Raw genomic sequence first — 10,786 nt, forward strand, 5'->3', positions numbered from 1 at the left:
GAGTCTGCATGGAAGCATGCTTAACTTTGACCAATAATATAAATCAAGGAGATGTAATTGTTCTCCTATCCAATTAAGAAACAATAACTAGGCTGAAACAAAGATATGGAGAAGCAAGGATTGTCAAACTGTGGTCTGAGTTGCTGGTTAGAAATGCAGAGTCTCAGGCCCAACCCCAGACCCACAGAATAAGAACTTGCATTTTAACAAGATTCCAAGTGGTTCATGTGCACTTCAATATTCAAGAAACACAGATATAGTACACTGGTTCTCAAACTGGGCTGTGCATGGAACCTCTGGGAACTTGAAAAAATGCTGACTTCCTGGACCATCTCCTAGAGATTCATTTTATTGGTGAGAGTGACCCTGGCACTTCTTAAAATTCCCCAAATGCTTTTAATATGCAGCAAAATTTGAAAATCATGAATTCATTACTAGTAAGTAGCTAGCAATTTGGCGATATATACTAAATCTAAATTTGTGTAAAATTTTCCAACTAGTCTTTTATTATACAGAAATACCTGTGTAATTTTGCAAAGATATTGGAAAACTATTGTCTGCTACAATACTGTTTGTAACAGCTGAAAATGAGAGACAACCAAAAAAATCCATCAATAGGCAGACAGTTTAAATGCAATATGGTGTATCATACACGGCAATGTTTTACAACCTGCCTGGTAGATTTATGCCTCTCTGTTGTTTCCTATACATTGCCTTTCCTCACAGTCAAGAGCCCACCAATCTTCGCACCCTCAAGAACTTGCTGGACACCCACTTGGGATGTTCACAGAGAAGCAGAAGGTCTGAGATCCCAAGGGGTGCATGTACCCCCTCCCACTAAGGTGTAGGCCTGCGCATCAGGGTGGGCTGTGTCGCCCACATAATGGCAGGACATTGAAGGGAGGTGCTATTTGGCCCAAACAGAGGCAGTCCAGAGGCCAGACATTTAGGAAGCCGGTGCACAACACAGGTGGGCAGGAGACATCTGGGGGGTCCTCCACGCTGAGGGCAGAAGCAGGAGGCACTTGCCTGCTGTGTGTGAGCTGCTTGGGCCGAAGACCAGTGGCCAGCAGGGGAGAGGTGGCCTCACTGAGGCAGGGTCACAGGTGCTGGATTACATCACAAAGTGTGACCTCTGTGCAGGGATGTGGACTCAGAAGGTGAAGACAGACCAGAGATCAGGAGCAAGGGAGGCCTCGGACCAGGGCATAGGCACCAGCCGAGAGTGCTGGAGAGCCAGGAGAACCACAGGCTGGATGTGCGTCAGAGCCCAACTCCACGAGGAGGAAGGAGCAGCTGGTGGGAGGGCCAGGTTGGAAAGTCCACAGAGGACCAGAGCCAGGAAACGTCGGGCTACAGCACTTCTCACAGTCACATCTACAGGCCCGAGGTGCAGAAACAGGAGTGGCAGTGAGGCACACAGGGTAGGTGTCAGCGTGTGTGGGTCTAAGCGCTCCCCCTGGAACCGCAGTCCACACCCAGGATAAGGAGGGCAGGAGACTGGTAGCAGAGATTCCTCAGCTGGCTTCTTGTGGGTGGGTTTCCTTAGAGGACAGGGATAGCTCTATAGGGTGACCCTAATGGCTCTGTCTTGAATCCAGCTGGGCTGATGCCGTCGTGGTAAGATCTTTGAAACTATAGTAGCAGCAGTGGTCGCCCCACACCGCCCGCAGCTCCAGCCCTGAGAAAACAAGGAGGCTCGTCTGTGTCCCTGGACGGCGGGACCATGACCAGACCCCGAGGGTCCAGCCTGCTCCTACTCACCATTCTGGTGGCCCTGGTGGCCAGCACAGACCCAGACAAGAATAAGATCAACGAGTGGAGGGAATTAAAAACCATCGGTGCCTCAAATGCCAACGTGAAGCAGTGTCTGTGGTTTGCCGTGCGAGAATACAACGAAGAGAGTGCAGACAAGTACCTCTTCCAGGTGGTCAAGATTGTGCAAGTCAAGATGCAGGTAAGGTGTTCTCTCCAAATATGCACATTTACATATGGTGGCACAGACTAAAGCCAGGCCGAAAGAGTGCGCATGTGAAAAAAACATTGATAGAGAAAAATCCTGAACATGTTACTGCTCAAGCGCATACACACTTGCAAGTTCCTGTAACATCAGCGTGCCTTCTGTATCTGCTCAGACTGTCATTCCAAGTACTTTACATATATTAACTCATTTAAACCCCAAACTGCAAATCAGATGTTCATGATTTGTATTTGCTAAGTTTGGGGGACAAATTGAGCACCATGAATATTTTGTAATAATACTGCCAGGGGCAACATTTCAATCTAGCCACATAACGTGGAATGGGGGGTTGAAAAGAGACACGAGGCGCTGTTTAATGTATAAGCTAAGTGTCGCCTCCTATATTCTTTAATTCTTTTAATCCAACATTTATTTAGTGGAAGTGGAGGCATTCTGATTTTCTGTTTATAGAAATCTACCCCTCCTTATGGGGCCATGAGTTGCCTAATGTTAGGAAGAATTGCCTCCTTGGATTCCAATGTGGGTGATGCTCCCTGGAGTTTGCAGCATGAGGCCCTGCCCGCCACGTTTGAGAAAAGCCCTCGGTGTTGGAATTCAGCTGATTGTCCCAGCCTCAGTCAGTTGGTTGATGGTGTGGCTTGTAATTGCACAGTGAAATGTGCAGGAATGAGTTGTAAATATACTCAACAGATATGTCACTGTTGGCAGAGCTGACTTCAGTTTTCCCCCTCTTCCTGCTGCCTTTGTTAGCAGGAGCTAGGCTGGTTTACAAGTTGGCGCATATGACCTCGTCTCTTTGGGAAAATGTGAGCCATTGGCATGATATTTCCAGTATGTTATGCTGATAACACAGCACCCTTTATGGATTGGGCACCCTCCACAATCCACCTGGAGGCATGCTCCCTTGGCCCTTTGAAATAAAGGAATGGATTCTGGATCTTGTAACAACTCTAGTCCCATTCACAGCTTGCTTTCTTTGGTACCAAGTAGCATACACATGCAGCAAGTTTCTCACAAGCCACTTCTGTGCTAGCTGCTGTAGATGGAGCAGTGAGATGGGCAGAAACGGTTACAGACCTTAGGGAGCCAGCAGTCCAATTAGAAAGAAAAAATGCTAAACCAGGTATGTGGGTTGTGACATTATTCTGGGAGCATGGTACGTGGGGGTCTGAGGTTCAGGGGAAGGTTTCTTCAGATGGCGTTTCTCACCTGAGGAGCTTGAAAATGTCCTCCTGCCCTGGCTGCACTGTCAGCAATTAAATGATCTCTGGTTGGGACCCAGGTCTCAATAGGTATTAAAATTCTCCAAGTGATCCCAATATGCAGTCAGGGTTGAGAACAACCTCTCTAGGGAGTGACGTCGAGGATGCAACCTGAAGGTGGACCAGTTAAACAGCTGAAGGAGGCTGGTGGGAAGTGTCTTTGTTTGGGTTTCCCCAGAAGCAGACCCTCGTGCTAGGACTCAAGTGCAAGTAGTTTATTTGGGTGGCTATCCCAGGAAGCAGGAGGAGGCCGGAGGGGAAGTACGAGAGGGCAGGGAGGCAGCCAGAGCAGGGTGAGTTCCTGAGCAGGTGACCACCACGGGCAGCTGGGCTCGGTCTGCCGAGGGGCCTCAGGGAGAGGGTGCAGGGCCCACCGGGAAGTTGACCAACCTGCAGGAGAGGAGCTGGGCTCCTTACCCACCAACTGCCATCCGTCATTGGTTAAGAGCTGCTCTGGGAGCCCTTGGCTCCTGCTAGTGGCAAGAAGCCCCCGAGACAGGGAGTCCCGGAGCTGGCAGTGTACAGCATGTGGCCTCCTGCTCACGGCCTCTGCACAGGAGGGGAGCAGCGAGGGTTTGGGGGGTGCATGGGCGTGGGGAAGAGCAGCCAGGCATAGCAGGCTGCTAGTGGGAAGGAATAGGGCCCATTTCAGCAACTCTAAGGAGCCAATGTGACCGGCCAGAAAGGTGGGCAGGGGCCAGACCATGCTGGGCCTCATGGGCCTGGGCGAGACCTTGACTCTAAGAGCAATAAAAAGCCACAAAAATATTAGGTCAGGGAGTTCTTAGGATCCATGTGATCAGAAGTGAGTTTTAAATCTATTGCTCTGGTTAGCTTATTTTTAGAACGGGGTTGTGAGGATTCAGTGAAAATGTCCACATAACCACACGGCCTCCAGCTTCCCACAGCTCAGGTTCGCGTTTCCCTGGAATCAGCACGGAGCAATCCTCGGCCTTCCCTTGGCTGAATTAGCAGAGAGGGCAGAAACGAGAGAGGAGTGGAGCCTGGAGGTTAGGGATGAAAGTTCCAATGCGGGGTGCCTCGGTTTGAGCCCTGGGTTAGCTGCTTGCTGGATGGATAGTTACTCAGTTCCTCTGTGCCTCAGTTTCTTCACTCGATAAAAATCAGAGTGACAGCCTGACCCCAGAGGGCTGGTGCGCTGGTTGACTGTATTATCACATGCAAATCCCCCAAAACAGTGCCTGGTGAAGGTTAGCAAGTATCACAACTAATAGGAAGTTCTGTTGGCGACCAGGATCACCTCCACAGGATTTTCGAGGTTCCCTAAGTACAAACTTAGCTCCCAAACCCAAGGGGTGGTTCTGTTGGTCAATTCTTGATGTCATCTAACCAGCTTCTCCCTGCAACACAGGCCAGAGGGTCCCTGATTAACTCTTTGGAACACAGCTAAAATGTAATACAACTTCAGTAAGGCCTGGAGACAGCAGTGGGGAAAGGCCTGATAGAGAAAGGAGAGTCCAGGTAACCTGGACCCAACTTGCAAACACCCCTTTCAACTCCTGCTGTAATCTTTTACAATTGATGAAAACAGATTTAAATGGACGTCACAAGCAGCCATACCCATGCCCAACCATGAATGAATCAGTGAACGCTGATGCCTTGCTGTAACCTACTGCCACTCTACTTACTAAACACTCCACAGAGAACAGAAGACGGACTTCTTGAGGACTGCTTGCTGAGGTGGTGGGCAGGCCTTGGGGGGGAGCCCCAAAGGGCAGGAGGTGTCACCAGATGACAGGATCTGAAAGGATGTGTGGGAAAGGAATCAGAGAGGAGGGTCCAATGTGGCTGAGGGGCCTGTCCTCAGCCGGTGCACACGGACCTGTAACATTGGGCGCCCAGGAGAGCTGACAGTTCTGGAGACCTCACCCTTCTCCCCACTGCACTGAGCACGTGGCATGCCCTACACTTTGGGACAGAAAATGGACTTAGAAGGTTTTGCCTTCAAGGAGGCCCCACAATGGAAAGGAGCCTTTTCCATGAGTGTCCAGCTTCGGGCAGTGGCTGCCAGAGTTGTAACTGGTATCAGCGTGTAAAGGAATCCAGGTAGTGGACGTCACAGGTCTTCTCCTAAAAATATGTTTGGATGGAGGGGGAGAGAGGGTGGGAGTAGGATAAAGGGAGAGAGGATGAAAGTGAAAGCAATTTCTCTAGTGTTTGCTAAAACTTTTTAAATGTAAGATAAAACTTTTTTGAATAAAATCGCATGATTGCTATTTGGCAGGTCACAGACCGTTTGGAATACCATATCGATGTTGAACTTGCCCGCAGCAATTGCAGAAAGCTTTCAAACAATAATGAAAACTGTAGTATTCAAGAAAACTTCAAGCTGGAAAAGGTAGGTGACAAACCACGATGGTCTTGGGTGCTCTGAGCCCCAGACAGAAGAACTCGGGGTGTCCAGACCTTCTCTTTGAGGTCTGGATCACTCCCAATGTTTAGCCCCAGAAGTAGTCAACCCTGTGAGTTTTGGAGCAGAGGGTGCAGGGCAGCAGAATGTGGTGGACCCTCTGAGTCTTTCCTCACCCCTCGTTCTAGGGACAGGATTTTGTCAAGGTCACTCCTGTCGCAAAGGCTCCATCAATACTGGCTTCTTGGTGCAGGAAAATCTGCCAACACGTATTCACTGAAAATCTGCCCTCTTGGACCCGGATGAGCAACCCAGCTGTTTCTTACCCCACAGTTGCTCATCCTTGTGAAGACACAAAAGGAAATTCATTCACTCATCCACCCATCAAAGCTTACTTTGCACCAGGTGCTGTTCTGGGTGCTGGAGATTAAGCAGTGACTAGGCCAGACAGTGTCCCCATCCTCCCAGGCTGACAGCTGATTCTTGCCAGGCTCAGCCAGGTTTCCATGAAGGTCAGGGAACAGCCCAAAGACTCCCAACCAAAGGGTTGGCTTGGTCCAGGAGCTTTTGACCCCAAGCCTGTATTTCTGACCTCAGAGGTATTGAGAGCCTCAGATTGTTCATCCAAGTGCTTAAGCCCCAGGCTTTCCACAGGTTTTCCCAAGAGGCCCATCATTGCCCGTTTCTTTACACCAGTGGTTCTCCAACGTCAGTGGGCATCAGAATCACGTGGAGGCCTTGATAAACCCAGATGGCGAGGTCCTACCTGCAGAAGTTCTGATTCGTAGGTCCAGAGTGAGATCCAAGAATACGCATTCTTGGCAAGTTCCCAGGTGAGGCTGCTGCTGGCCTTGGGACCATCCTTTGAGCACCACTGCTTTACATAGCCGTGGCGCAGAAGACTGCAAGGGACCATTAGCGAAGAGTGCTCCCATTATGTCTGACTGAAACTGTCTCTGTGTGCTCAAACCCACCAAGCCCCATCAGTTCCAGTTAATAGTAGATACCCACCGGGACAAAGATTTAAGCAGTGGGAATGTCTTAAAGTCATCTGATCTTTCGCATTAGTTTTGTTCATCTTTTACTATTGGTAAAAATATGGTTGGTTTAAATTTATATTTTCTACTTGGCTTTTTGGGATTATGGGAAAGTTGTTGCTTTTTACTTGTTTGTAGGAAATATAAAAAGAATTAAGGAGAATCATTCTCAAGGAGCTCACTTATTGTATGTAAGGTTTCCGTGGACCCTCCTGGTTTTACAGCATACGTTTTTAATCACAAAATTTATCACTAATGAAAACTTCCTTTCTTTGTTTCTGAGTCTTTGGAATAATGCTGAAAAGTAAGAATACTGGACTGTTTTTCTTGTTCCCAGATTTAATGGGAATGTTTTCAGTATTTATATCCTATTAAATATCACATCAAGTGCTGATGTCTGAACTTCCTCCGATTCTCTTTTATTGAGAATTATTTTTTAAATTAAGAATATTTTCTTCTATCAAATATTCTTTCAACTTCTACCAAATATATTGAATATCTTTTCTTCTTTGACCCATCATGTAATTAATTAAAATAATAGATTCGCTAATATTGAGCCATTCTTACATGTTTGGAATATAGTGCACTTATCTTTGCGTGTGTGTGGTTTTATAACTTTATTTGATTGTCAGTGGTTAGTTGTCATCCACATTGGCAGACTGTAGGTTTTTGAAAGTGATGACAGATACACAGATAACAAATGTATACGCTTGTTTGGTGAATCCTCATCTTCATTAAGTTTTCTGGGCAACCCCACATGAATACGATATAGAACATTCCTTATTCTTTTGGCCAGAGAGCTTTGTTGAGCCTGATGTCGATGTGCACATCTGACATTTCCATCTCTTTAACAGCAAATTTCTGGCTCTTTCTGAGTGCCTGGGGAGCGTGCTTCTTGAAGCCCACTCCATGGATGGGAGCTTTCATTTTTTCTGTGTTCTAGATCAGTTTAAAGACCAAAAGAGCTTTTGGTTCCCAAGGTTTGATGTAGTTTACCTATAAAACCATCTTGATTTGGTACTTTTTTGTGGGTTTGTGGGAAAAGAGGCCTCCATAGTCCTCCTTTGCATGTGTTCAGTACTTGTCAGAGATCAAACTTCCTTCTTTCTGACTCCTTTTGCCTCATAGCTCCTGGAAGTGCCTCAGTGTTTCCAGTCAATTATTTAAGATGTCTTTTGCTGTTTTTCCAGGACTGCTGTCTGCCTGCCTGCCTGCCTATCTCCCTATCTATCTATGTATCTATCTATGTATGTATCTATCTATCTATCCATCCATCCACTATCTATCCATCCATTCATGCATCTTTCCACCCATTTCATGACCCTTCCACCCATTCATCTATCTATCCACCCATTTAAAGACCCATCCACCCATTCATACATCTATCCACCCATCCATCCATTCATCTACCCATCCACCCATCCATCCATCCATCCATCCACCCATCCATCCATCTACCCATCCATCAATCCACTCATCCAAACATCCATCCACCCATCTCTCCATCCACCCACCCATCCATTCATCCATCCAGCCATTCACCCACCCACCCATACACCACCCTCCCACTCTTCCATCCATCCATCTGTCCATCCGTCCATCCATCCATCTATCCATCCATCTATCCATCCATCCATCCACCCATTCATCCATCCACCCATTCATCCATCTGTCACAAACACAAAATATTCCATTTGTCATTTCAATGATATTTTGAAAGAAAGAGAAGGAATCTTTGGAATAAAATATGTTAGGCCCTAAATCCCTTTAAATTTTTCTTACCTTGACTTGTAATTAGAACAAAAGGAATTATTTAATTATTAAGATAGCATACAGTAGTTTATATCTACATAGAATTGCTTTATTTACATTGTAGGAAATATTAAATATAAGTAGAAATAAAATCAAGTTTACAGCTGATCTCCCACCAAAATATGATAATTGTTAGTATTTACTGTCTGTCTGTGGTTGGTGTGGGAACAGAGACCTCTATGGGTAACTGCTGATGGCTGTAACAGTCTGTAGCCTCCAGCTAGCAGATTTCTGGGAGCATTCCGTGACAGGTGATGACCTATCTTCCAGCATATTCCTGAGCTGACACCTAGCAACAGGACAAATTTTTCTTTTTCTTTTGGCACACTACTGATTTTGGTTGTGGTGGTGGTCTTTTTCAGAAAGTAATGTGTAGCTTTTTGGTTGGAGCACTCCCCTGGAATGGCGAATTCACTGTGATGAAGAAGGAGTGTGCAGACGCCTAGGGGTTTCTGGAGCACACCCCCACCACTTCTCTACCTTTCTCTATGAAAAGAGCAATGGCGCACCAACACACTTTCCTCATGCATGCCTCTTTGCTTGCTGTTTTGTTTTCTAGTTTCGTATTAGGTAGTGATGAAAGATGGCATGTGCAATTCCTCCTTCCTGGCCTCAAAGGAGATGCTTTGCCTTTGGCCAGCTTGATGGCTCACCACCAGAAATGAGTTTATCACTGAGTATTAAGGATAGGGTGAGGTCCAGTTCCATTCCCCACTGCAAATCCAAGGAGGAATCCCTTTTTGATTGGGTAACAATCTCTTCCAGAGGTCCAAACCCAGTAGGTGCTAACTCAGCTTCCCTCTAGAAGCCTCCTTTGGCTTGAGACTCTTTCCTTTCTGGGAACCCTAGGTGGATGGGTCCCTGGGCTGGGAGACGCCCTGGCAGAAGCAGCAGTCCTCCCCTGTGAGGTCTCTGTGACTTGGGGGAATTTGTGTTTCTTCTTATGTAAATGTCAACAATAGTCACAGAGAGAGGGGTGAGGGCAATAAAGCCTTAACGAGTGAGCTGTGTTGTTTGCATGTGTCTGTGGGTACGTGTGTGTGCATGTGTGCATGTGTACATGCGTGTGTGTGTATAGGTGTATATGTGTGTGTGGTGAGAGAGAGAGAGGAGAGATGGGGGAATGTGGAGAAGGAAGTAGGCAAACAGTGATGATAGTAGAAGATAAAATTCCCTTGAAGAAAGTAATCATTAAAAATAGAGAATTATTTAATGGATAGAGAATTTCAGTTTGCAAGATGAAAAAGTTCTGGAGGTTAGTTGTACAACAACATGAATACACTTAACACTACTGAACCGTACACTTAAAAATGGTTAAGATGTTAAGTTTTACCACAATTAAAAATTAAAAAAATAAATAGAGTGTCTATTTTAAACGTGGTGTCGGGTGTGATTCAGGAGGCCAGTCGTATTTCAAGTGTGCACACACATGAGCCAGATTTTACCTCCCAGGGCCAGGTGGGCGGTGGGGACTGCAGTATTTCTGCCCCAGACAGAAGGAGGCCATGAAACTCAAAGACCAATCCTTTGTCTCTGGTTCTCTGATTTACCAGTTGACATTTCACAGTTGGGGACACTATACCACTGGGGCGGCAGGTGACAAGTGGCACTCACTGTGCAAAGCCTTTGCTTCTCCAGTTGTGTCTGCTCCTCTCCCCAGCTCCACCGTGACTCTCTCTTCTGGCCCACCCACCTCCACACCCTGTTTTCATCCAGTGAAGCCCTGCTCTGCTTTCTCTTTCCCTCTCAAGATCCTCACCTAAGCGACCAGGACTTGGATCTGAAACAGATTTTTACATTACTTGGGCCTAATACGCATCTCCTGATTAAAAACTATTCTTTCCTGCGGGCCAGGAGGGCTCCATCAAAAATGCCCCCTCCCCTCCCCCTGCGGCCCTGACACACTGATGGAATGCCCCAGGAGGGAGGAGCAGACCCGTGAGCCAGGCTTCCAGGGGCTCCAGGACCCGGTTGGCTTACAGCTCCGTGGGTCTCTTCTGTTTGTGGAACAGTGTAAGTGCCTTAGGAAAGATCAGTTTAGGACCAACGTCTTAGAATTGTCCTTCCTTATGGACAGCTGGGCAGGAAGCACAGGAATCAGATGTCTGGGGCAGGCAGGCATCAGGCAATGCAAGACCAGCCTGGGCGTGCTGGGGGCAGAGGTGACCACCAGCCTGTGCTCTGTACAGGTCTGCTTCCTGCGCGGGCCCATAGATGCGGTGTATACACGTTTATGTGCAGGAGTCTATTTCTAAGTATATTCTAACTTATATTAAAATTTTATTTAATTTAACCTCATTCCTTTTCAACTCCCCTCTCCAAA

The 10,786-nt window shown here is 47.0% G+C and overlaps 1 protein-coding gene across 1 annotated transcript; it reads left to right on the forward strand.

Annotated features, from left to right (window-relative positions):
• Nucleotides 1–1,726: 1,726 nt before the first annotated feature.
• On the forward strand, nucleotides 1,727–8,909 carry CST8 (cystatin 8). The gene is made up of 3 exons (XM_004441934.3): nucleotides 1,727–1,957; nucleotides 5,489–5,602; nucleotides 8,826–8,909. The coding sequence occupies exons 1-3, from the start codon at nucleotides 1,727–1,729 to the stop codon at nucleotides 8,907–8,909; spliced, it is 429 nt and encodes a 142-aa protein (XP_004441991.1).
• The last annotated feature ends 1,877 nt before the right edge of the window (nucleotides 8,910–10,786 follow it).

This window comes from Ceratotherium simum, chromosome 21, assembly GCF_057802395.1.
Source record: "Ceratotherium simum simum isolate JZ-2026a chromosome 21, ASM5780239v1, whole genome shotgun sequence".
Lineage (NCBI taxonomy): Eukaryota > Metazoa > Chordata > Mammalia > Perissodactyla > Rhinocerotidae > Ceratotherium > Ceratotherium simum.